This window comes from Eurytemora carolleeae, unplaced genomic scaffold, assembly GCF_000591075.1.
Source record: "Eurytemora carolleeae unplaced genomic scaffold, Eaff_2.0 scaffold556, whole genome shotgun sequence".
NCBI classification, from domain to species: Eukaryota; Metazoa; Arthropoda; class Copepoda; order Calanoida; family Temoridae; genus Eurytemora; species Eurytemora carolleeae.
Window position 1 is genome coordinate 170,311 of NW_019402189.1, and position 26,719 is coordinate 197,029.

At 35.0% G+C, this 26,719-nt stretch overlaps 1 protein-coding gene across 1 annotated transcript in view; it reads right to left on the reverse strand.

Annotated features, from left to right (window-relative positions):
* Positions 1-1,688: 1,688 nt before the first annotated feature.
* LOC111718264 (spectrin beta chain, non-erythrocytic 1-like) overlaps positions 1,689-26,719 on the reverse strand; it is a 53,881-nt gene continuing 28,850 nt past the window's right edge. The window contains 37 exon segments of the mRNA XM_023493805.1: positions 1,689-2,534; positions 3,062-3,152; positions 3,935-4,039; positions 5,492-5,891; positions 6,259-6,388; positions 6,641-6,925; positions 7,077-7,084; positions 7,362-7,412; positions 8,941-9,096; positions 9,569-9,696; positions 11,102-11,231; positions 11,676-11,780; positions 12,346-12,588; positions 13,177-13,324; positions 13,398-15,331; positions 15,404-15,501; positions 15,764-15,884; positions 15,887-16,021; positions 16,479-16,604; positions 17,292-17,396; positions 18,632-18,730; positions 19,154-19,231; positions 19,613-19,739; positions 20,176-20,495; positions 20,977-21,069; positions 21,149-21,215; positions 21,604-21,698; positions 21,993-22,098; positions 22,559-22,677; positions 23,085-23,140; positions 23,332-23,409; positions 23,712-23,817; positions 23,936-24,611; positions 24,759-24,889; positions 25,139-25,222; positions 25,709-25,778; positions 26,485-26,567. Of these exon segments, the coding sequence (XP_023349573.1) occupies positions 1,868-2,534; positions 3,062-3,152; positions 3,935-4,039; positions 5,492-5,891; positions 6,259-6,388; positions 6,641-6,925; positions 7,077-7,084; positions 7,362-7,412; positions 8,941-9,096; positions 9,569-9,696; positions 11,102-11,231; positions 11,676-11,780; positions 12,346-12,588; positions 13,177-13,324; positions 13,398-15,331; positions 15,404-15,501; positions 15,764-15,884; positions 15,887-16,021; positions 16,479-16,604; positions 17,292-17,396; positions 18,632-18,730; positions 19,154-19,231; positions 19,613-19,739; positions 20,176-20,495; positions 20,977-21,069; positions 21,149-21,215; positions 21,604-21,698; positions 21,993-22,098; positions 22,559-22,677; positions 23,085-23,140; positions 23,332-23,409; positions 23,712-23,817; positions 23,936-24,611; positions 24,759-24,889; positions 25,139-25,222; positions 25,709-25,778; positions 26,485-26,567 (7,554 nt within the window). The 3' untranslated portion in view covers positions 1,689-1,867.

The window sequence follows — 26,719 nt, forward strand, 5'->3', positions numbered from 1 at the left end:
AATATTATTAACAGATTATTTTAAAATTATTATTTATGGAATAAAATGTAAGGAAACTCCATTCAAAAAATGTAATCTTCCTTCTCTGGGCAGTCTGGACTATTTGTATTGGTCACGTGACCCAGTAGAGAGATGTAAAAATAGTTTCAAGCTCATTTCAAATATAAACTATGCAGAGATTTTCATAATTGTTCATGTTCAGTAATTATGAACCTTAAATTTAATAAGAATAATTGACATTTGACTATAGGGTTTCCACAAAATAGCGTTTTTATTTCGCAACGTTTGAATTATTTTAGGCAAACATTATTTTGACAACTTTTTTGTTATGTTTTGTGGCTGGCTTTAACAAGTTTTGAGACCAATTTATAGCAAAAAATGCTGAAATCACATGAGAAAATAAAGGCCTAATAAAAATTACTATCATAAGTTTACAATAAATGTTACTTTCATTAACAACCATCTCAATACACAGAATGCACCAGTAAACATGATAATTTATGGATGGCTGTTATGTCATCTTTCATATTTTGATGATCGTGCAATAAATACTAGAGAGAAAAAATATTTTGGGAGCTTTTCATAATGGCATTTAATTGCACTAGCTAAAGTGCCCGGCGTTTCCCGTGTAGTTTTAGAAACACTTGCAAAATAAGTCCTTTCAGTGTTATGTTTAATTTATAAGTTTGAAGATATTAGCACTTTTCGGGAAATAAGAATAAAGATTCAGCAAACATCTCCTCAACATATCCAGATACAGTACAATATAAAGGGGGCGGCCGTAGTACATTTGAATTTCCGAGCTCGGTCAACCTTTCCGGTCCCAGTTTGTACTGTACCTAGCTCTATGGACAAGACTAGCCGGTGCAACAAGGTTGACGCGGTCAGACTTTATGCTTCATAAAGGTTGAATTTACATTTACCAAAGGGGCAGATTTGCTTGGGGGGGGGGGGTTAAAGGGATTGTAAACTTAATATTTAAACTTAATAACTTTCCATTTATTGAATGGCATGTCCAATTCACTAGACTACCCATGCACCTCAGAAGGGATATCGTCGCATAAATTCCATAAAAAAACAAATCTTGTACAGGGATGAGAAAAGTGAAGTGAAAATGTGCGCAGAGGCGGCTTATTGAGGGGGGGGACGAACACCTCCCTAGAAAACTGGGGGGATGCCCCCCCGAAAAATTCAGGGCACAGAAAGAGAGACCAAGCCCCTTTTAGCCCTTAAAATTTTGAATTTTAAGAATAAATTAAATTTTTTTTTGCCTGTAGCGCCACTTTTACTCTCTTCAAATATCCCCTCCTCTGGAAAACATCATAGCCCGCCCCTGAATGTGCGTAAGGAGAAGACAAAAATGGTTCTCTTAGAAAACCAGAAAAAGAATATTTGAATCTAGCTAGCTAGCAAGAAAAAAAATTTAATTTTGCTTAAATTTTCTTCCCCTTAAGCTCATCAAAAATCAAAATAGGAATAAGTATTTAATTAATAATAATGCCTCTTCACCATAAGTTCCTGGACAGTTACTCACAAGAGAAAATAAAAAAAGTAAGAAAAAAGTCTCAAAGAAAATCAAAAAAGGGAAGAATTTCAGAAAATTGGAATTCAGAACAACATCACCCTTAATTGGAAACTTATCTTATCGCTATACATAAATTCCATAAAACCATATCATAAAAATAATAATTATATTTTCATATAAAAAATTAGGATGTACAATGTACATGAAATAAAATATCCTGGAACTATAAAATATTTACAAGCACTGGTAAAATGCTTGGAGTATTACATATTAAGAATATATATCTGTACAGTGTGCAGTTACAATGCCGTACGTAATGGGTTAGGGCGACATCTAGCGATACTATTTGGGATTTTTTCTGCCTAGAAATCGTCCAAGAACACTACTCTTCTTCTCCTTGCTAGAGGTTACAGAGAGGGTATCTGAATCTTGATCTCCTCCAGAGCTCCGGGAGTGTACAGGGAGGGTAGAGGATCTTTCTGGACGGAGTTTATCTACATTAGCATAGACTGGAGGAGGACCAAATTCTGGGATAGAAGTTCTTCCATCAACAACAGAGATAGGTTCCCTGGAACCAGGTTTCTTGTTAAGTATATCCCGGGTGCCCGCAACTCCGAAGCCGGACTCTCTGGACCCCGCCGGTGGTGGTATTGAGACGGGAAGCGGCGGAGAACTGGCCAGGTTGGCATAAACCGGTTCCCCCTGTACCTCCTCAACACTTTTATAACTTGTCAGCTGTTTGGCCGGTGAGAGGGAGGCGTGGAACTTGAGTTTCTTGACCCACTCCTCCTGCTCCTCCTGGGACTCAGCAGAGAACAGATATTCAGACCCATCCGTAGCGTGGACTCGGAATACAAACGCTTTCTTAGTATAATCATTGGCAGCCTCTATTCCGGCCTGGTAGATGGTGACGGGACTGGAACCCGCCTTGGACTGGAAAAAATCCTCTTGGTCTCTGAAGAAACACATCAGCTGGCCACAGAGCACAGTGTAATAATTCTTCCAGGACCTGGCAAACATTTATTCATTAAAACCAAATATTTAGTAGCACAGCCCACCAGACAACTGTGAGATAAGAAAACTCATTTTTAAGAGTTCTATTTCAAAATAAACATTTAATATGTTACCAAGATCATTTTGACAAATTAAAAATAATGATAATAATAAGAATAATAATTCAAAACAAAGATAACAATAAAAACAACAATAACCACACGGACAACAATGTAATGTATGTTCGTTAGTCATTATGACTAACGAACATACAATCAACATTATAACAATGACTGACAGTGATAATATATTAATAAAAATAACAATTATAATAATAATTAAGAGTAACAATAGCGATAATGCAACAAGAGCTTCTAAAAATCAAAAATGATTTTTAAAAAACATTTTACCCATAGATTAATAACAACACATGATAGAACACTATCTGCGCAGAACACCTTTGGGCTTCTGGCTCAGGGATATTGTGAACGAGAAGACGACATCTAGTGTTCTATCTGTGTTGTTTTTAATCTATGTTTTTACCTCATAGTAGCTCTCTTCCCTCCTGCTTGAAGTTCCTGTTTCCTGTCCAGAAAGCCATCAACCTCTACAGGAGGCAGATTCTCGACAGAGGCTGCAAACATACCCTTGCTTAACTTATATAAGGGACGAGGACAACACAGGGCTGTATATTTTCTCGAAAAATATTCCCCCCCCCTAGTAATTAATTCCCCAGCCCACATTTGTTTTTAAAAAAATTCAATTTTTTATCTGAATTTGGGAAAATAACAGAATTTGTAGGTAAAAAGTATCTAATAGTAAAAAATATATGAATTTTTTAAGAATAAATAAGTGACTTAAAAAAATTTGTGATAAATATTAGCAATAAATAAAAAGAACAGAGACCGCAAGTGTAATTTCTACATGCAAAGATTTATAACGGCCCGAACCCTTTATCTGATCAAAAATAAGTTATTGTCGTTTTTTTAAGTATTTAATTCTAATAATTCCTATTTATTTTTCTTCAGTAGAAATAAGCATGTCATTACTGTAGAGAAAACAACATGACAATAATCAGTTTTCAAAATTATAAACATCAAATTCATCAGACCAGCAATTATTGGCCACTATTGTGAAAAGGACTTGCCATTATTGCATGGAGAATCACTTAAATTTACGCTTACAGTCCATTAAAGTTAAATGGAATAAGAAAAAAATATTTTTAAAATTAAGTTGGAAGCTTTTGAGGTTTTTATTGTTGAATCATATTTGCAAGCGCGTGAGAAATGGGTATGAAGACTGAGCATGCGTCCATCATTTGGCGTGAGGACCTAATTGAAAATGACAAATGACACACTAAGACTAATTAGATATTTGATTGAAACAAGACTAGAAATTAATGAAAGCAAGGTTTGCCTAGATTTTTCGTGTGTCTTCTAAAGCTCTGTGTTCTTCTTCTTGTTGTAAAACTGGGAGTTCTTTTAGCTTTCTTAGGATCCACTCCCACCCTCATACTTTCTCCTAAACATTAAATAGTTTTTAGTAATCCCTTAGTACCCTCTCCCACCCTCATACTTTCTCCTAAACATTTAGTAGTTTTTAGTACTCCCTCAGTACCCACTCCCACCCTCATACTTTCTCCTGAACATTTAATAGTCTTTAGTACTCCATTAGTACCCACTACCAACCTCATACTTTCTCCTAAACGTTTAATAGTCTTTATTACTCCCTTAGGACCATCTCCCACCCTCATACTTTCTCCTAAACATTTAGTAGTTTTTAGTAATCCCTTAGGACCCACTACCACCCTCATACTTTCTCCTAAACATTTAATAGTCTTTTTTAATCCCTTAGTACCCACTCCCACCCTCATACTTTCTCCTAAACATTTAGTAGTTTTTATTGATCCCTTAGTACCAACTCCCACCCTCATACTTTCTCCTAAACATTTAGTAGTCTTTTTTAATCCCTTAGTACCCACTCCCACCCTCATACTTTCTCCTAAACATTTAGTAGTCTTTAGTAATCCCTTAGTACCCACTCCCACCCTCATACTTTCTCCTAAACATTTAGTAATCCCTTAGTACCCACTCCCACCCTCATACTTTCTCCTAAACATTTAGTATTCCCTTAGTACCCACTCCCACCCTCATACTTTCTCCTAAACATTTATTAGTTTTTAGTAATCCCTTAGTACCCACTCCAACCCTCATACTTTCTCCTTAACATTTAATAGTCTTTAGTAATCCCTTAGGATCTACTCCCACCCTCATACTTTCTCCTAAACATTTAGTAATCCCTTAGGACCCACTTCCACCCTCATACTTTCTTCTAAACATTTAGTAATCCCTTAGTACCTACTCCCACCCTCATACTTTCTCCTAAACATTTAGTAGTTTTTATTAATCCCTTAGGACCTGCTCCCACCCTCATACTTCCTCCTAAACATTTAGTAGTTTTTATTAATCCCTTAGGACCTACTCCCACCCTCATACTTTCTCTTAAACATTTAGTAGTTTTTATTAATCCCTTAGGACCTACTCCCACCCTCATACTTTCTCCTAAACATTTAGTAGTTTTTATTAATCCCTTAGTACCCACTCCCACCCTCATACTTTCTCCTAAACATTTAGTAGTCTTTAGTAATCCATTAGGATCTACTCCCACCCTCATACTTTCTCCTAAACATTTAGTAGGCTTTAGTACTCCCTTAGTACCCACTCCCACCCTCATACTTTCTCCTAAACATTTAGTAGTTTTTATTAATCCCTTAGGATCTACTCCCACCCTCATACTTTCTCCTAAACATTTAGTAGTCTTTAGTAATCCATTAGGATCTACTCCCACCCTTATATTGTTTACTATACATTGGGTGAAAAGGAGTGAAAACATTTTAGTTTTTAGGGGCTTTTAAGTTTGAAGGGTGAGAGGAGAGGGGGATTAAGGAAGATAATTATTCTGTTGCATATATACCTCGTTTGTTGAAAGCATAAACTTCCTCATTGGCCGGAGAAACAGTAGAGCTACCCTCAGAGCTCTTACCGTTCCCAACAGCACGCATAGCATCGAAGTCCTCCCTGTTAAACTTTATCTCTTGGGTTCTTCGGCGCTCGTTCTCCCTCCTCCTCTCATTAGTTATCCTGGTCAGCTCCTTCTTCTTGATGTTGTCCAACCTCTCCTGCTCCTTTTGGATGACCTCTTGGCGCCGGGCGGCCTCCTCACGTTCTCGGAGGGCGGCGAAATTCTTCTCGATGAGGGTGATCCTGTGCACGCCCTGGAGCTTGTCCTCCTGGGCTATGATGGCTCCCTCAAAGTCCCTCTGCTTCTTCAACAGTTCCTCCACCTCGTCAATGTTACCACCGAGGTTCACGTCCTAATATATTCATTTAAATATTTATATTAAATACATTTAGGAACATTTATACTAAATTTTAATAAAGTTCCACTAATTCAAGGTTCTATGCCATTAAAATTCCAATCTACTGATGCATTTGTTGCATTCCATTCAAGTTCCATTCTACTAATTCAAGTTCCACTAATTGAAGGTTTCATTCCAGTCAAAAATCCTCTTTACATGGCATTCCAAATTCCATTCCAAAACTGAATTCCACAATTAATTAAACAACTCATTCCAAATTCTATTCCATTCCATGATATTTTACATTTCAAGACTTATTTGCTTTAAAATTCGATTTTATATTACATAACAATTCCATCTAACGGAGAATTTTTGAACTGACCTTGACTGTTGGTTCCCTTGAAGAGATCCAGCTTTCTATGGCATCAGTTTCTTTACACCAGGATAGATAATCTAGATGCTGGATATACAGCTCCTCACGTAGTTGCCACCCTTCATACATCTTCTCTTTTCTAGATAGATAGATAGATAGCTAGATAGATAGATAGATAGATAGATGATTAAATAGAAAATCAATAAGCTTAAAAAAAAGGTCTCAGCAAAAAATCTCAATATTTTAGACACTGTTCTTTTTAAACAAAAATGAGTTTCAACATATATAATGTTTGGTGATAAAGAAAAGGTGGCATAGATCTTTAATTAACCGTTTCGGCCTTTTTCTGCAGATTTTAAAATCCGCGGGCAACTAAATATTACTTTATTACCTCGAGTTAAGAACTGATATTTTCTCTAATATCTCTGCAGCCATGAAGTGTCCCTCCTGTACCAACTCCTTCCCACTCCTCTCGAACTTGTTGAAGGCCTCCAGCCTGCTGTCCATCTCCCTCCTGATCTCCTTGTGCCGGGAGATCAAAGTCTCGGCCCCCGAGAGGTCAGAGGCCAGGTCAGGGGAGGTAATTTTAGCGATGACCTCGCTACTCCAGGCCATGAGTTCACGGTAATCGTCAAAGTATCTCTGGATCTGTTGATTCTGCTTCAACCGTCCTTCCCTATACAGTTAACCCCATTCAACTGTGGCAGGGGTGTTTACATTCATGGAAAATCATTCCAAGATTTTTAAAATAAAAGTGCTGGAAATTCTTTAGAGTTAAGGAAAATTGTAATGCATATTTGAAGGTACACATTAATAGTAGACCCAACTGCTTGGTCTGTATGAAAAATGTAAAAAACATTGGTAAAATAATAGTGCGTTTTAAGAGGTTTTGTCATTCAAGTAAAGTTCTGCTTCAACCTTCCCTTCCTATATTCAATACATTGCGCTGTACAGGGTGTCCCAATAAACATGGGAATTCAGTGACGAATTCGATATCGTCTTTTTAGATAATTCTTTGATTTAGTATAGTGATACCTACTGAGAAAGCTGTAATCTGTAATCTGTAAGAGTTTCGTCTGCTAGGTTCACAATTTGTTTGTTTATGTTTTGACAAATAGTTCACTGAGTACACCTGCTTCCTTCTCTACCTCAGCTACTTGCTCCTGGACACATTATAAGATATGTTAAAGGGAATGTAGTCGTAATTCCAAGTAGTCTACTCTCTATTTATACTGTGACATGTCCGATTCACAACTGTATCTATAAAATTGTCAAAATTATACAAATTTCAAGCTAGCTAACGACGATATCTTCCAATTTACTTATCAGTTAAAGGTTCAAAAATGAATTAAGCCTACGTGATTTTAAAAATTTTAACATTTTCAATTGTAGTTTTTCTTTAACTACCGCTTCAGAATCACGGGAGAAAATTGCCAAAATTATTCACATTTTAAAGCTAAAAAAACAACGATACCTTCCACTTTACTGATCAGATAAAGGTTCAAGAATAAATTAAGACTCCATAGATTTAAAAAATTTAAACATTTTCAACTGTAGTTTTTCTATAAATACAGCTTCAGAAGCACGGAGGAAAACTGCCAAAATTATACAAATTTCAAGCAAACGACGATATCTTCCAATTTACTGATCAGATAAAGGTTCAAAAATGAATTAAGCCTACTTGATTTTAAAAATTTGAGCATTTTCAATTGTAGTTTTTCTATAAATACTGCTTCAGAAGCACGGGAGAAAATTGCCAAAATTATTCACATTTTTAAGCTAGAAAAACGACGATATCTTCCAATTTACTGATCAGATAAAAGTTCAAGAATGAATTAAGCCTCCATGTTTTTAAAAATTTAAACATTTTCAATAGTGGGGTAATTANACGATATCTTCCAATTTACTGATCAGATAAAAGTTCAAGAATGAATTAAGCCTCCATGTTATAAAAAATTTGAACATTTTCAATAGTGGGGAAATTTCTGCTTCAGAAGCACGGGAGAAAATTGCCAACACATTTTTAAGCCAGAAAAACAACGATATCTTCCAATTTACTGATCAGATAAAAGTTCAAGAATGAATTAAGCCTACATGTTTTTAAAAATTTAAACATTTTCAATAGTGGGGTAATTACTGCTTCAGAAGCACGGGAGAAAATTGCCAAAATTATTCACATTTTTAAGTTAGATAAACGACGAAATCAATATACAATTACAATTACTTTGACTTATGTTAATTTGACCATTTATTAGCAAACTTACCATCTGAAAGTCCTAAGTTCATAGTTTTATGAGAAGCACTGTATCCTACCTTGATAGCATCAAGATCTCTATGAGAAGCACTGTATCCTACCTTGATAGCATCAAGATCTCTATGAGAAGAACTATATCCTACCTTGATAGCATCAAGATCTCTATGAGAAGCACTGTATCATACCTTGGTAGCATCAAGATCTCTATGAGAAGAACTGTATCCTACCTTGATAGCATCAAGATCTCTATGAGAAGCAATGTATCTTACCTTGATAGCATCAAGATCTCTATGAGAAGAACAGTATCCTACCTTGATAGCATCAAGATCTCTATGAGAAGAACAGTATCCTACCTTGATAGCATCAAGATCTCTATGAGAAGCACTGTATCCTACCTTGATAGCATCAAGATCTCTATGAGAAGAACTGTATCCTACCTTGATAGCATCAAGATCTCTATGAAACCCTTGTTGTCTCTCCAGCAAGCTCTGAATACTCTCCAGATCTTGTCCCAGCTCTTCTGTACTCATCTCAGCCTCCTTCTCTCCTATCCAGGACATTGTCTCATCAGCATTCTTGTCAAACACATGAACCTGAACATATGAAATAATAAAAAATTAAAAAAACAGTTAATTATCAACTCAAGCACCTACACACAATTAATATTAAACACATGGACCTGAAAAAAAAATAAACCAAATTTTTTAAAATTAAAAAAAAAAATATTTAATAATAAAAAACAGTTAATAATCAACTCATGCACCGACACAGAATCAATATTAAACATATGGACCGCCCACAGGTAGTTTCCGACCAATACCGTTACGTTTAATCCTGATCCAGTCCGGCAATGATGTAAAATTGATCAATTGATGAAGCACTTCAGTCAAATTGATCAATTTAGCAGTCTGACCAATATTAAAGCATTTTTTACAGATTGGTTGAATGAGTGAATGAATGAATGAATGAATGACTAAACAATAACTAAAAGGATGAATAAATAAATAACTAAATGAATGAATGAATAAATAAATGAATGAATAAATAAATAAATAAATAAATCACCTGTTTAGCTCCATTAAGAGCTTCATGTCTAGCAGCAGATAGTTCCTTAAGATCCTCCCAGAGCTGGGTCAGCTCGGTTAACCGGCTCTGCACCAGCTCACTGTGTGTATTCTCCTCATCCAGCAATCCTATAAGTTGAAGACTGTAGACATAAACTTAAAGGACTCTCCATGAATAGATTGGCAAGTCCGATTTACAACAGGAACCATTTAAACTTTCATCTCTGATCATAATTTAACAAATACATACATATCACATACATCATACAAGGTTTTCAGGGCGCTTCGCAACCATCTTTAATTTAATTTTTTGAACTTTTTCTCTTTGTATACATTGCAAAACAAAAACAAAAAAATTTCGCGGATTTAATAAAAAAAAATTTCGTTGACTTTTCAAAATATAATTAAGATCGAATTTTCGAGAGAAATTTTTGAAATTTTGATAGTCTATAAACCTTCCTAAGGGACATGTGAAGTCCCACACAAAATTTGGGCCTGATCGGTTTAGCCGTTTTGCCGTTTATTGGATACAATCTAACAGAAAAGCAAATTACATATAAACATAGATATTCCTGAAAATTCTTGAATGTTCAGGGTGGTTAAGAATTTTGAGCCTTATGGTATTGGCGGTAGTGAGATTTCAAAATCCAAAATAAAAAATTTGAAAGTATTTACATTTTCTAATTTCGAAAAAAAGGCATTTTATAATCTGAAAAGTGTAAAGAAAATGTACAAAAACTAGCTTTTAAAGCCTTCAATACCATTTTTTTTTAAAAAAACATAAAATTTTCGCTCAAAAAGAAGGCATTTTATACAAACAGTAGTTTTTTTACGTTACTTAAAAAGTATTGGTCTGAGGCTGTTGAAATTTTCTGACTTTTCCTAAATACCCATAATCATCCCTTTAGGTCTAAAACCGGGGGTTTTATACTAACTGCCTGAGTCCTCAAGCACACTGCCTGAATGCTACTTTTTTCTATAACAAACTAAATCTTTGTTTTAACCCACTTTCAGTTGCCAGATTTTGATAATTTTTAGCATTTTGGAAAGCCTTCGACATAAGGAAACGGTTTGCACAAGTTTTGCAAAGAATTTTTGCAAATTATTTGCGAACAACACGTTGCACATTTTTGGTTTTTCTCAATCACACATCAGGTTATTTAAAATTTTGCAATAATTTTGCATTTTTAAAAAGGCATGGTCAAGGGCTTATCAAAAATGTATATTTTATCGACATTTATTTTTTTGCAAGCTTTTTACTATTTGACAGGATTTTGCAAAAAAATTCAATTTTTGCAAATTTGCAATTTTTTGCAGATTCTAAAAGTAGAGATTTCCAATGATTTATCATTTGCCATATTTGGTGGGGGGGGGGGGGCAAATTGACCCACCCTCCAGCGTATCCTGGTTTTCAAGTACCCCAGAGCGGCGGCCAGCAGGGAAGGTGTTAAAAGTTAAGTACCGGATTTATTATTATTAACCGTTTTTTGTTGTTGTTCCAGAACTGTTTTTTGGAAAACCTTGTCATGTTTACCTTGTCCTAAGGCCACCACCCTGTTGATCTTGATCTCAAACTCCTGAACGCTCTGAAGGAAGGTGTCGAAGCTCTTGATGAGGATCTCGACATGACTGACATCCTTCCCATAGTCCTCGGAGGCAGAAACCTGAATATTAAAGGGAGTGTTAACGGGATTTAGAATGGCATGTCTGATTCACAACATTACCCTGTAATCCAATGTCTGATCAAAAGCGAAATATCCATAATTTGATTGATCATTTTCACTTGTGACTTCTATGCAAATCATAATGAATGATACAAATTTAATTTAACAAAAATGAGTTGGTCAAAATAATTAACAAAAATGAATGAATGACAATGAATGAGTCGCAAAGAATAAGCCAAAATGAGTGAAACAAAATGAATGAACCAACGAACCAATGCATAAGACATAAATCAAATCAAATCAAATAAATGAATAAACGAATGAATACATATACAATGAATAGATGCCTGAAAGAAGGAATGAAAGGATGAATAAATAAATGAATAAAAGAATGAATGAATGAATAAATAAATGAATATATGAAGAAATGAATAAATGACTAACCATCATCTGTGAATCTATCCACTCAGTTGCTTCCTCTGTTTCATGAATAAACTCTAGAACTGCTTTCTGATCTACCAGACTTCTCTTCTGCTCCAGGAGAACAGCCTAATCAAATCAAATCAAATCATAAGATGCAGGGATGGCCTAAGGCTCCAGTAGTGGATTGGAGTTTCAAGTCCTCTCCATTCCTGGTTTTTCAGCCCGGCCTTCTGTTTATAAGATAAATATACATTTAATGCTACTTTTTGTTTACTTTGTAATTGCGAAGCGCCCAGCCACACGACCAAATTTGAGCCATGCCCCACTTTAGAATACCTAACATCCAAGGATTGCTACACAGTTTATTAAGTTTGAATGTTGGGTATTTCCCTAGCGAGTTTTACCAATCTTTTAAAAAAGTTCAGACGGATTTTTGTTGCAAAATACAAGATTTTAATCAAAGTATTTATTTCAAATATTTGATGTGAACTTTTAAAGCTTATAAAAATAAAATATCAATGGGGGGGGGGACTATAAACACTTTCCCCATCATATATTTAGCTTTTATGTTGGTTTGTTTCGATGTTTGTAAAAATTAGAAAAACGGGAAAATCTGCGAACATTTTTATTTTTTATTTCAAAAAAGTGCGAAATAAAAAACTGGCATGAAGCACACTGTGTATTTAGTTACCTTAAAGTTAACATGGAAATCTGTGAGATCCGCCATTTTGGTTTGGATGTTAGCACTGTCAAAGTGAGATCTTTCGATCATCTTCTCACTCATTGCTTTGATCGTCTCGATCTTCTTATTGTATCCCTCCATCTCGGCAAGGATGTCGTTGATCTTCTTGAGGTAGATGAGGACACTGTCCTCGTCGTTCTTTATGTCCTTGACCTTAAGAATGGGCTCCTTCTCTTTAATCCATTCTACCACCTGCAAAAAGGACAAGATCAGATTCAGGGATCTAAAGTTTTCACGCATCTCAGAAGTAGACAAGGTTGCAACTCTATTGTTCATTGCTAAAAAAATATTGGGCAGATAATCAGACTTTTACTTTAACTTTAATTTAAGCAGGCTTTTACAGCATTTCCCAAAGTCCACTAACATACTGCCTGAATGGCTACTTTTTCTATGCCAAACCAAATTTCTGTTTTTACCTAATTATCGTAAATTGATTTTAATGATTTTCAGCTTTTTGTAAAGATAGTAGATAACACAATTGATGTTAAGAAACACAAACTCTGTAAAGAAAATATTCACAACTTTGTAAACTTTTTTGGCATATTTAAATGGGATGCATGGTTCAGGGCGTTACTAAAATGTAATCACAACCATGTTTTAACAGGAATTACTATACAAATTTGGATTTTTGCATATTTGCAAATTTTGCCTAATGACTGTCCAAAAATGTATCACTTTTCAATTATATTCATATTAGAATACAACAAACAAGATTCAGTGGATACTAAAAATGAAATGAACACTAATCAAATTAATGATAAAACTAAACATCTAAAATACCTCGTATAGTTTGAAGAAGAACTGTTGAGACTCAACTGCATCTGTGAGCCTGAGCTTTCTAAGTGAGCTGAGGTCCTTGAGCTGACTGTATCCCTCCTTCAGATGCTCACAGGTCTCCTTGATGTCATCGGACGCAAAATGGTTTGACCTGCAAGTAAAATAATCAAAATGGATTTAGTTTTAGAATTTCCTCAAAGTTTAACTTTTGGAAATATATCTACCTTATCATCTGGTCTGCCTTGGTGACTAAAAGGTTGATCACCTTCTCATGACTTTGTATCTCAGACTCCAGCACTTGATGTTTCTGTTGAAGGGTCTGAACCTCTGTCAGACTATTTCCAAGATGGGTTGAGGCAGCAAGTGGAAGCTTTTCTTCCAGCCAGAATGTTTCATCGGAAACCTCACGGTTAAACTGATGGAGAAGAGAAGAGTCCTCAAGGTTCTCCCGTCGGATTTGCAGGGGCTCCTGGAGAAGTTCATACCGGGACTGGACCCCGGCGAACTTGGATTCAAGTTCGGTAATCATGAAATGCTTGTTTGCTCCAAACTTTTCACATTGCTGTTCCAGAGCCTGAAGTGTGTCTTTACGCTTCAACACCTCACCCTCTATGGTTGACAACTTCTTGAGAAGTTTCGACACTGAGTTCATGTCCTTGCCATGATCTTCAGACTCAAGACCAGTTTCAACTTCCTCCAACCAAACCTCAAACTCATCAATGCTATGAAGAAAGATGAGAGCTGAGTTGGCCTCATGAAGTCTGGTCTTCTTAAGACTGGAAGTCTCTATAAGATGGGTCCATTCACTCTGTAGGTCTTCAAGCTGAGAGGCGATCTCAATACTGGCAAAATGGGATTCCTGACACAGAGCCTGGCCTTCAGTTTTGATGGAGGCCAAGCGAGGTTTGTTTGCGGCAATCTCTGCCTCAAAGCTGGAATGCTTCTGGATCTTGTTAACAAGGTTGCTAAGATCTAGGTAGGACTCATCTAGGGCAACCTGAACCTTCTCCTTCACCCAAGTCTTGATATCAAACACTTTACGCAAGAACTGCTGGAGCTGACGAGAAGCGTTCAGCTTCTTCATTCTCGTCTCTCCCTTCTCTTTGATATATTCCAATCTTGTTCTAATATTCTCCAACAACTCCTTAACTTTGTCAGCATCATAATGGTCTTCAGAAACAAGTTCTCCTCCCTTCCTTTCAAGATCTTCAATCACCTCAGCCTGTTTGTTCAATGTAGTGATAAAGCCTTCATGCTTTCGGGTGAGAGCTTCTACAGCAGCAAGACTATCCCCAAGATCATCATTGTTAAGAACAGCTTCTTTCTCTTCCAACCATCCAAGGGCACGTTGGTGCTGGAGTTTAAATGCATGCAATTGATTTCCTTGCAGAAGCAATACTTTGGTTCTGTCCCAGCTTTGGGCAACATTCTCCTGAATCTCCAGAGTTTTCTCCATTTCTGATTGGATCTTCTCAGACTCTGAGTGCTTCTCTTCAAGCAGGTTTTCTCCATGTTTCCTTAGCATCTCTAGCATCTCTTTCCTGGCTGAGAGCTCAGACTTACGCTCTTGATGCAGGGAAAGGAAAGCATCTGCCTCAGACGCGGAGGAAGGAACACCTACAGCCTTCAACTTTGTGTCCATGTTTAGAAGCCATGTTTGATGCTCCTTGCAATCATGAACAAACTGGTGAAACTGTTGGGAGTTGCCAAGTTCTGCTTCACGCTCCACAATCCTCTGGTTTGTTTTCTGCCAAGCAGCATTTAGATTCTCCATCTTCTCTGCTACACTGTTGGTCATGTCAGGATACTTGGTGATCAGCTGCTTACTCACAACTTCATGATCCTTGATCCTCTTCTCCAGTCCTGTCATGTACTCTACCACTGATTCGGTTCTCTTGATCAATTCTTGAACATCCTTGAGATCCTTCCCTTGATCCTCCATGTCCACCAGAACCAACTTCTCCTTGATTCTAGCCAGGGTCTCATCAGTGTCTCTCTGGAAAGCATGAATGTTTCCTGCAATGGACAAATGTTCTCTGTAAGTTTGGATAGACCCCTGAAGGTTCTTCCATTTGTTTTGAATCTCTGAACGCTTCTCAAGGACTCCCCCGGCCTCAGTTCCTGCTTCAGCCGCTAACCGATCAGCCATACCAAATATCTTATAACATACAATTTTTGCTTCCATGCTGTTGGATCAAGAAAATATAAAAATCATGAACTAATTTCCTACCTCTGATATCCTGGACTCATCAACCCTCATATCTCCATCTACATCATCAAGCTTCTTCTGTAGTTCAAGACAATGCTCAAAGTCTTTCCCCAGGTCACCTGAAATTTCAAGTCATGATTCATCAGGTGGANAAATCAAATCAAATCAAATCAAATCAAATCAAATCAAATCAAATCAAATCAAATCAAATCAAATCAAATCAAATCAAATCAAATCAAATCAAATCAAATTGTGTACAATCAATTAGTATATCTATGCATCAAGTGGGGTTCAAGAAGAAGCAGTACTTGTCATTTCTCAAAAAGTTTTCACAAATATTGCATCTTCAAAAATTTCTAAAAACATTGAAGAAGTACCAACCTTGAGAAACCAGTAGTTCCTTGTCTCGGATCCAGGACTCTATTTTTCCAACTTCATTTCTAAACTCAAGAATACCTCGGGCCTCATCCAATCCTGAATGTGAAACAGGTTTGACTGCAGCTGGAGTTCCTCCCAGCATTTAGACAGCTGATTCAGATTCTGGTTGATAGACGGGGAGTTTTCGTGACGCTTCTGAACCAAACGGTTTCCCTTCGTACACACCTCCGTAATCTGTGGCTTGTGACGCTCTATCTCAGCCTAGACATATGAATTAGATACAATGTTTAGAATTTCGAAATCTGTTGAATTTCTTTACTTAAGTGACTTGCGCATTTCGACTTTTGGAAAACATAACCGAATTATCAGAAATTAACACTTTTATTAACGTCCATATCTTCCACATTGTTGATCATAAAAAGTTTTACCTTTGCGATTTGGGCTTGGCAATCATTGCAAAGAGAGTCACAATTAATTACTAGTACAGCTGCATTTCTAATTGTAAGATAAAAAATTCATTCCGCTATTGTATCAATAGTTATTATAAATAGACCAAACTTAATATTTTTACTAATCCAAGAGACGGTTCAACCATGTCTCTTGAATTAGTGATTCAGTATGTTCCATAGTCTTTAGATAAGTGAAGATAAGTAGTTGAATCGGCGGTAGGAAGTTTAGCGACCTAGTTCAAATTCAATAAATTTTGTCTCTGTTTTACCTGTAAGGCTTGATGCTTTTGAAGGAGTTTAATCTTTTCCGTAAGGTTGGATTCATCTGCAGTTTTATTGTTGGATTCTAGTTTACGCTTCTTCTCCTCTATCCAGCCCATCTCCTCACCAGTCTCCTGATCAAACAGATTAATTCAGAGCAATTCGGATCAATTCGGTTCAATTCAGATCAATTCGGATCAATTCGGATCAATTCGGATCATTTCGGATCAATTCGGATCAATTCGGATCAATTCGGATCAATTCGGATCAATTCGGATCAATTCGGATCAATTCGGATCAATTCGGATCAAATCAAATCAAATCAAATCAAATCAAATCAAATCAAATCAAGGCAAATCAAGTCAAATCAAATCAAATCAAATCAAATCATAACAAATCAAATCATTTCTGATCAATTCACTATTCTGATTAATTCACTTTTCAGATCATCTCACATCAATTCAGATCAATTCAGACCCATTCAAATCAGATCAATTCAGATCAGATCAATTCAGATCAGATCAATTCAGATCAGATCAATTCAAATCAGATCAATTAAGATCATATCAATTCAGATAAATTCAAATCCATTCAATCATTTCAACCAATTCAGATCAAATCAAATCAATTCAGATAAATTCAGACAACTCAGATAATTCCAGATCATTTCAGATTAATTCAGATCAATTCAGATAAGATCAAATCAAATGAGATCAATTTAATTAATTCTGATCAATCCAGATCATTTCAGATCAATTTAATCAACTCAGATAAACTCAGATCGCATCAGATCAGTTCATGAAATGGTTACATTGATAAACATTTTTAAAGAGTATGTATTGGGTTCCCTGAATGGTTGCCGTATCAAAGTGTTTCTGTCTTACAAGTTTCTCAGCATGTTCTTTCAGGCTGGACACCTTCTCTTCCTAAACATCAGTAGTTTCATTAGTTTCATTAGTTTCGATAGTTTCATTGGTTTCATTAGTTTCATTAGTTTCATTAGTTTCGATAGTTTCATTGGTTTCATAAGTTTCATAAGTTTCATAAGTTTCATAAGTTTCATTAGTTTCATTAGTTTCAATAGTTTCAATAGTTTCAATAGTTTCAATAGTTTCATAAGTTTCATTAGTTTCATTAGATGCATTGTAGTTTCAATTGTTTCATTAGTTTCATAAGATTCATTAGTTTCATTAGTTTCATTAGTTTCATTAGTTTCATTAGTTTCAATAGTTTCAATAGTTTCAACAGTTTCATTAGTTGCATTGTAGTTTCAATTGTTTCATTAGTTTCAATAGTTCCATTAGTTTTATTAGTTTCATTGGTTTCATTGGTTTCATTGGTTTCATTGGTTTCATTGGTTTCATTAATTTCATTAGTTTCATTATTTGCATTATTTTCATTTGTTTTATTTATTTCATCAATTTTATTAGTTTCACTAGATTCATTGGTTTCATTGGTTTTGTTAGTTTCGTTAGTTTCATTATTTTTATCAGTTTCATTTGTATTATTTGATTTGCAATTAGTCTCAATTGATTGGAATTAGTTTTGGTTTGGTACAATTTGGTTTTCCATTTGTATATATCTTTTGATTTTCATTAGTATCATAAGTATCATTAGTATCATTATTATCAATAGTTTAGTAGTATCATTTGATTGTAATACGTATCATTTGATTTGCAATGGTTTTATTTTATTGCCATAAGTATCATTAGTTAGTTTCATTAGTTTTAAAAGTTTTATTCTATTTTAGTTTAATTAGTATCACTAGTATCAAAAGTTTCATAAATAAAATTTTGTTGTCATTGGTATCCTTTGATCTGTCATCCGTTTCATTTGATGTTATTTGTTTCATTTAATTGTCATTAGTTTCATTTAATTGTCATTAGTTTCATTTAATTGTTATTAGTTTCATTTAATATCATTAGTTTCATTTAATTGTCATTAGTTTCATTTAATGTCATTAGTTTCATTTAATTGTCATTAGTTTTATTTAATATCATTTTTTATCTGAATCTCATGTCATTTGAATAAAGATGAAAACTGTTTATATCAATTTGAATTTAACAAATAATTGTCAAATTTGACCGAAAAATGCTACCATGGTATTTATCTGAATGCCTAAGATTGACGTTGTTCTAAGCACTGATAAAAAGTCTCCTACCTGCTGTGCTACAAGGTTTTGAAAAGCTTCATGAGTTTTGAGATGAGCCTCCACCTCCTCTACCGTTGTTCCACAATCAGTGTTTGACAGAGCCATCTCCTACAAATGGGAAATCCAAATCAATCAATCACTGACTCAATCAATCACTGACTCAATCAATCACTGACTCAATCAATCACTGACTCAATAAATCAATCACAGACTTAATGTATCAATTACTGACTCAATAAATCAATCACAGAGTCAATGAATCAATCACTGACTTAATGAATCAATCATTGACTCAATGAATGAATAAATGAATAAATAAATGAATCATTGAGTCAATGAGCCAATCAATAAATCAATCACTGAATCAATCAATGACTCAATGAATCAACCAATGACTCAATAAATCAATAAATCAATCAATGAACCAATTCATTAAAGATGGAAGCAATTCTAGAAAGGATGAATAAATGAAAGGATAAAAGGATAACCCTGCAGTTAATAAATATCTAAAGAACTGGAAAAGTAGAATACCTGTGAAGTTGATGTTGAGAGTATTTGTTTAGCATCTCTCAGATAGAAATGGATATCAATTAGCTGGTCTAAATAGACCTGAAAAATAGAAATTTTCAGAAAGGTTTGTGAAAAGACAGGAGAAAGACTTTACAAAAACAAAAGATATAATACATACCACAAATTAAAGACGTAAACCTTATCAAAAACATAAAAAAGACGCAAAACTATACAAAAGAGATTGCACAAACGAAAGATGTAATACGTAACTGAAACAAAAAACGTGAAAGGTAACACAAACAAAAAGGTTAATATATAACATAAACAAAAACAAAAAACGTAAAAACAACAAGTTTAGAAATAAACGGTAGAAAAAAGACATTACACAAACATATAAGATGTAAGAGCTTGTACAATGTACATTACATTAAATACAAGGTACAGAACTAGACTACACTACTATCGGAAGGTTAATAATACCTTTTTATGTTGCCAGGCGGTATGAAGCTTCTGTCTCTCTGCAAGAACAGCTGTTATCTTATCTTGAACTTCAGGAGAAGCTCTGTGCTGATGTTCTACCATAGTTTCACCAAGTGCAACTACCTCACTGGAAATGATAAAATAAATTGAAAATCAGTTAGAAGCTAATAAATGTCCAGTGCTTAGGATCGATTAAATTTTGATGCAGATCTGGACCCGGATCTTGGATCAGCACTGGAAAAAAATGGACCCGGATCCGGACCAAGGTCTAAAGATCAACAGTTCAAATTTGGGTTTTGAGAAAAAAATATTTTTGTTTTCAGTTTTTGGTTGATATTTAGCACTGTAACTGTCAGTTCTGGGATTTGGTGCATCTAGAGATTTTTGGCAGGTATAAGACTTAACTTTGTGGCAAATATAATGGACAAAGATGCTATTTATGGCATATTTTATTGATCTATTTGTGGTAGATTTTATGTGCCTATTAACTCATGTATTCAAAACTATATTCACCCAGATTAATACTAGAGGAGTCCTTGTTTTTGAAGGTAAGTAGAATTTACCTAAAAGTTTTCTCTCTAGTTTCTATTTCTGCCTTTAGATCATCATGCTCTGCCTTCAGCATCTGGGCAGAAGCAGCATCTGACACCTTCTCTTCTGTAATCAGGGACCGACGGAGACTGCTTGACCAGGCCAGCAGGTCGCGTGACATTCCCATAAACGTGAAATAGTCATTGCTTGACAGTAGCGCCACTTTTCTTGCAGCAGCTTTCTTCTGTAGCTCAGTCCATGCTGCAAGCATATTGCTCTGTTGTTGTTTAATATGCGCGGCATTTTCTCCGGGATATTTAGTTTGCAATGCAGCGGCATCATCTACGATGACCTGAAAAAACACAATAATGAGACTTTATCATACATAATAAAACTCTAGAAATGTATTGATAACAATTTACACCGCACAATCCAATCGTAAATTAAGAAAAAGATAAGACCACACTTGGAGCAATTTCATATTATATGGCTTGGCATATTAGTTCTGTCAATTCAGGCATTTTTGGTAGGCTAGGGTAATAGAAGATATGACATTATAAATTAGAAATGCCTTTTCAAGAAAATCCATTTTTAAGAAAACGTTTAAATCAAGTACATTTCCTATAATTTTTTCTCATTTTTTTGTGGTATGTATTCTAATGTTTCTTTATCATATCATAGGATAAAATAATGTAGCAAAAAGTCAACTACCTGACTGCCTATGTACAACCTGAAAGTCTTAAATCAGATAAAATTTTAATTGTCCAAAAATCTGAAATGGGTCTAAGTGCAAAGTGTTGTTTAACCAAGATGCATTTATGAAAAAAAATGACCTGAAGTTGAGCTTCGAGAGCAACAAGATCATTTTCGAAACCTTCGTGTTTACGGATTAGACTCTGGACACTCTTAGTATCTCTTCCAAGATCCTGAATAAAAATTATTTTCATTTTATCACTGTAATCATCATCTATTAAACTAAAATATGTAATTTTAACATTTCAAAACCTGTGTTTGAAGAATCGCACTTTTTTCTTGAATCCTTGAGAGTGCTTCTCCTATATCTCGGTTAAACCTGAAATGATCCAAGGTCAGCAGAACCTCCAAATATTGGGTTTTCACACGACTTAAAGTGTTACTCTAGGATCACTTCCTTCCAGGGACTGTAAGCGTAATTGAAAGTGACCCTGCATATATGTAAAGATGGCAATGCCTGATTCGTTTTTTAAGTTTAAAACTGTTTAACTCTAATAATTTCTATTTGATTTTCTGTAGTAGAAATGTGCAAATCACTTTTTTGTAAAAAAAACCACAATTAAAAATATGCAGTTTTTAAAATGATAAACTTGATCAGACAAAGCTTTTAAGGGTACCGTTGTGAATTTGTCATTGCCATCTTTGCATGGAGACTGGAGAATCACTAGAATTTATGCTTACAGTCCCTTTAATCTATATATAATTACCTATGAATCTCCCCTGCCGACTCTAGTTTCTCATCCCGCTGTTCAATAGCCTGGATCAGTTCATACCAGCTCTCAGAGAGATCTGTCTGTATTCCCTGAAAAAAATTAAAAATAAGTAAAAATAACATTTTCATGCGTTCTTTCATTGGCAAAATAGAAGTATTCGAAATTTCTGAAGGAAACAAATGACAAGAGCTGAAAAGCCCAAAAATTTCACATTTTTAAGAAAATGGGAAAAGGGATGGAGCCACAATAACTTAAATTTCTTAATGAGTCTAAGAATAACCGGGTTATGGTTTAATTTCTTATAACACCCCAATTGATGTTCTCATAGTCTAAACACATAGATTAAATCTTACATCAAGGTTCTCTAGCCTCTAAATCCTTACCTTGACATCAACAGTTGTCTGTAAGTTCTCCAACCTCCGTGCTAAACTCTCACAGCCTCTAAACTTCTCTTCTCCAGACTGAACTCGAAGTTTAAACTCCTGGAACCTGAAGAAAATACTCAAGAGACATCCACAGAACAGGATTAATAAACTAATTGTCATGAAAGCAAAACATTTATAGAAAAACGCAATTAACCTTCTGGACAAACTTAAGTTGGGGTTTAACTAAATATTGGGAAAATTCCTGACACTGATGATGCTTTACCATTATCCAACGTCTAAGTTAAAATCTTCAAGGGGGATATGAATCGTCTCAATGTTGAAGTCCAGAGGCCGAATATAAAGAATTTAAACCGCGTCGCTGAACCGCCAAAAACCGGTTCCAATTGAGCGCCGGCTCAAATCTTGAAACACTGAATACAATTTTAAGTGGGACCAACCATGTTTGAGCCGCATCTCAAGTTTGAGACGCTGCTCAAATTCTTTAAATTCCTCTCTCGTTTGAGATAAAAAGTTTTCTTTACAAACAAACAAACAAACAAACTCCGTCTTCTGTCTAAACTGACCTTGCCAGAAGAATCTCCAGATGTTCATAATCTTGACCTAGATCCTGGGACTTGGCAGTGTTCATCTGCTGCTTAATGTACTCTTTAACCTCTCTGAAATTAGCAATCTTTGAAGTTATGTAAATTTTTTATATTTAACTTGATTCTTTGAAGAGAAAATTTTTATTTTATAGGAAATCAAGAACAAAGGAATTGAGTCGTTGCCTCAAACTCTGATTTCTATTCACTATATCTTTGCAACACCATTTCGTAGACCTAGACTATGAATTATGTTTGATCAAATAATCTCGTAGTATCAAAGGTTTACAACATCAGGTTACAAAGATACAGTGATTAGAAAATTTGAGTTTGTAACCAAGGCTCAATTCCTTTATAAGAGAAAACTGTAAACAACATTATGATGAAGTTCATAGAAAATTTTTTATATCTTAATACCTCGTTAAGGACCCCTGAGTATACAACTAAATATCTTATACACTATCATTATTATCATTATTGCCAGACAACCCATCATTCAATGAAACACCGAGGCTATGCTCCTTACCACCCAAGTGTATCCATGAAGTTTAGATTCTGGGTGTCCTGCAGGGTAACAGTATGGGTCAATAGATATTTTCAAGATTCATAGAAGAGTTAAATAACTTGACTGGAAAAATATCTACCCCTGACCCCTGTAAATATTAAATGTATAAAGAGAACGAACAAAGCTTAAAAAAGACTGAAGTAAAAAATAAAGGCCAGGGGGAATACTAATGAGACTGATCCATATGTTCCTGAGGTAAGAAGCTGAGCCGCTGAGTTACTAATCTCCTGAATAATTCCACTGTACGTATCTATCTCAAGTTCTAGACCTAAATATAACAGTTTATTAAGCAACCAACTCATCAATTAATTAATCAACCTCTTAGTCATTTAATCAATCAACTGTTTAATCAATTAATCAAATATTGGAAAATTTATCATTGAAGAGTATTTCCCATGAGATTTTCAGTCAACGGTTTGTAAAATTATGAAGGATCATATCATATCATATCATTATCCCTTATTCAAATCAATTACAAAAAACAATTAATCAAATCAAATCAAATCAAATCAAATCAAATCAAATCAAATCAAATCAAATCAAATCAAATCAAATCAAATCAAATCTTACCTTTATGCTTTGTCAGCAACTTAACAGCACTGTCCTCATCCTTCCCATACTCTGAAGATTTAAGGGTTTGAGCCTTCTCACCCATCCAAGTCTCGATCTCAGCAACCTGTAATATTTAATTTTAATTTATCTTAAAAAATTAAACTAAGTGTGCTAATTGATAAGCGGAGACAAAATAAAAAAATAAGTTTAAGCATGCTACCTAAAACAATATGGATTCTTACCTCAAAGAAAAACTGTTGGGCTTTAAGTGCAACTTGAAGTTGATCCTTCTTTTTCTGTGCTCCTTCCTGCAACTCCTTCCAGGCCTCTTGCAGCCTCCTGGTGTTAGCAATCACCTCCTTAGAGGACGGGAATGCTGGACCATCCAGCAGAGTTTGTCCACTCTCCACAACTTTATCAATGACAACACAATGGTTGTTGATCTCCTCTTCAAGCTTCTTATGCTTCTTAACTGCACTCTGGGCATGCTGAAGTCCCTGGATTTCAGGACTAGATGCTAGGATCGTCTTCTTCTCAGCAATCCATTCCAACTCTCGACTGAGGTCAAAGTTGAATTCATGGAACTTCATTGATTGATTGAGTGCCTCTCGCCTGGCTTTTGCAGGTGATTTGAGGTTGGCAACTGCACTTGAAAGTTCAGCACATGTGCGAACAATGTTGGGACCGTCAAAATGACCTTCAGCTAGCTCCTGAGCAAGGTTGTTCAGTCCATTAACCTTTGCCTCAACTTGATCAAGCTCCTGCTCAGCAGCCAGGTGCTGGGAAAGCAAGGTCTTGCAATAACGCTTGTCCTCTCCAACATCCTCGCTCTTGATCATGTTGTTGATGTCCTCGAGCTTGGTGCGCATGTCTGAGGTAACCATGTTGTAATCCTTTTGGGCCTTGGCCTGTCCCAGCCTAAATCACAGAAAATCAGAATAAACCCTTGTAATAACCCTTCCTTCAGTGAACTTAAGCTATACACATTACACAGAGAACATCCCACTGATAAGGTCAGGATTAAGCTATACACAGAATTTTTAAATTTTTAAGAGCTTGCATTACCTGTTTCCTTGATCTCTCACCGCCTCTACCAACTCCTCCCAGCTCTTGTTGACGGAGTCAAGGTCTGAAGAGATCTGCTCCTTCTTGTAATGGTTCCTGTTCACCATCTGCTGTCCTGTTCTATTTAGTACCTAGACACAGCTATTGTTATCTATATAAAAAAATGCACAACACCAGTATTTAACAACACCAGTATTTATTACTTAGGTCAGGTTAAGTGGACATTTTTTTAGAACAAAAAAATCAATGTGTGCATACTGCATTATGCGTTCTAAAAATATAAAATATGTACTATGTAGTAAACAAAAAAAATGACCAAAAAAGGTACAACAACAACAGTGAATTAAAAAAATAAGTAGATGAATAAATCACTAATCTACCTTCAGTTGTCCTGAGTTAGCTTTAATTTCTCCTTCCAGAACTTCTTGCTTTTTAGTTTTGGCTTTAAGGTTGCCAATACCGTCCTGAAGAGAATATTTTCATTTTTTATTTTAAGATTTAAAATTTTTTTTATTTTCATATTATGCTTCAATGCTTTGAAAATAAATTTTTCAATTTTTACAACCTAATGTTGCAAACCTTTGATCGGTGCTTAGGATCCATTTAATTTTAATGCAGATCCGGATCCTGAATCTGCACTGGAAAAAATGGATCCGGATTCAGGTCATTTCTTTAAGATTTACTAATTTTTTTAACAAAGTAAAATTTTCAAATTTCTTTTCTTTTTTCCGCTTATTTTTATGCTGAAATTTGATAAACTATTCAGAAATGAGGAATCTTTATAATCTTAATTTTTTCAATAGATCAAATTTGGGCTTAGAGAGTAAATCTTTTTTTTTTGCAGTTTTTGGTTGATATTTTACCCCTTGGATCAGGATCCGTGGATCCGCATATTTTTCGGACAAATTTCCAAGTTTAAACAAATCTAACTGGAACTAGTCCAAGCTCACCTTAAATGAGTCTTCTCTGACCAACCTCTTCTTGTCGGAGATGAAGTCCTTCATCTCCTGCACCTGGGTCCTTCACAACAATAATATCTAAATCTGAATTTAAATCTTATTGCATTAAAAAGATGTAAATTAAGTGGCTAAATTATAACATGCTAGACAAACTATTTGTGTAATTGGTGCCTTTTGGTAATTATCTAGTTTCTTTTAAAGAATGTATATCGTGATAAAAACTTTTAATCAAGTTCCTTTATGGGATTATTAAGTTAACTAAAGACATAGTTTGTATAGTAAATGCAAAAATAATCTCATCCTATAGCTGTTAAAACTATTTTATACAATTTTGTATTAATCATTTATAATATATTTCTTTTTTAAACAAATTGTTTAAAAAATATCTGAGTAGTGGGCTTGACTATATAATGTACAGTATTAAAAAATTAGCAATCTGCTTCAGATTAAATTGTATAATAAACTAGTCCATTCTTTAAATCTATATATAAATTTGGCTTGTCTGTCTGTTTGTATCCAATAAACGTCAAAACGGCTGAACCGATCGGGCCCAAATTTTTTGTGGGACATCACAAAAAATCACATCACATGATAAAAATAAGAAATAAATGTGTTTTAAAGGTTTTTAATTTTGTAAAAAAATTGAAATTCTTGAAAATCCGCAAATTTTTTTTCTTCTTTGTTTTAAAATGTAAACAAAAAGAACATGTTCACAATTCAAATAGAAGATGGGCGCGAAGCGCCCTAAAAGCCTAGTTGTTATAAACTCTACCTGTATGCTGGCTGAATCAGGATGACCTGCATCCAGAAGACGTTGTGCAGTTTCCATAAATCCTTTCATTCTTTCCTCCTTTACATTGTTAAATCATTAAATAGTAATAGCAATAGCAATAGCAATAGCAATAGCCATAGCCATAGCCATAGTCATAGTCATAGTCATAGTCATAGTCATAGTCATAGTCATAGTCATAGTCATAGTCATAGTCATAGTCATAGTCATAG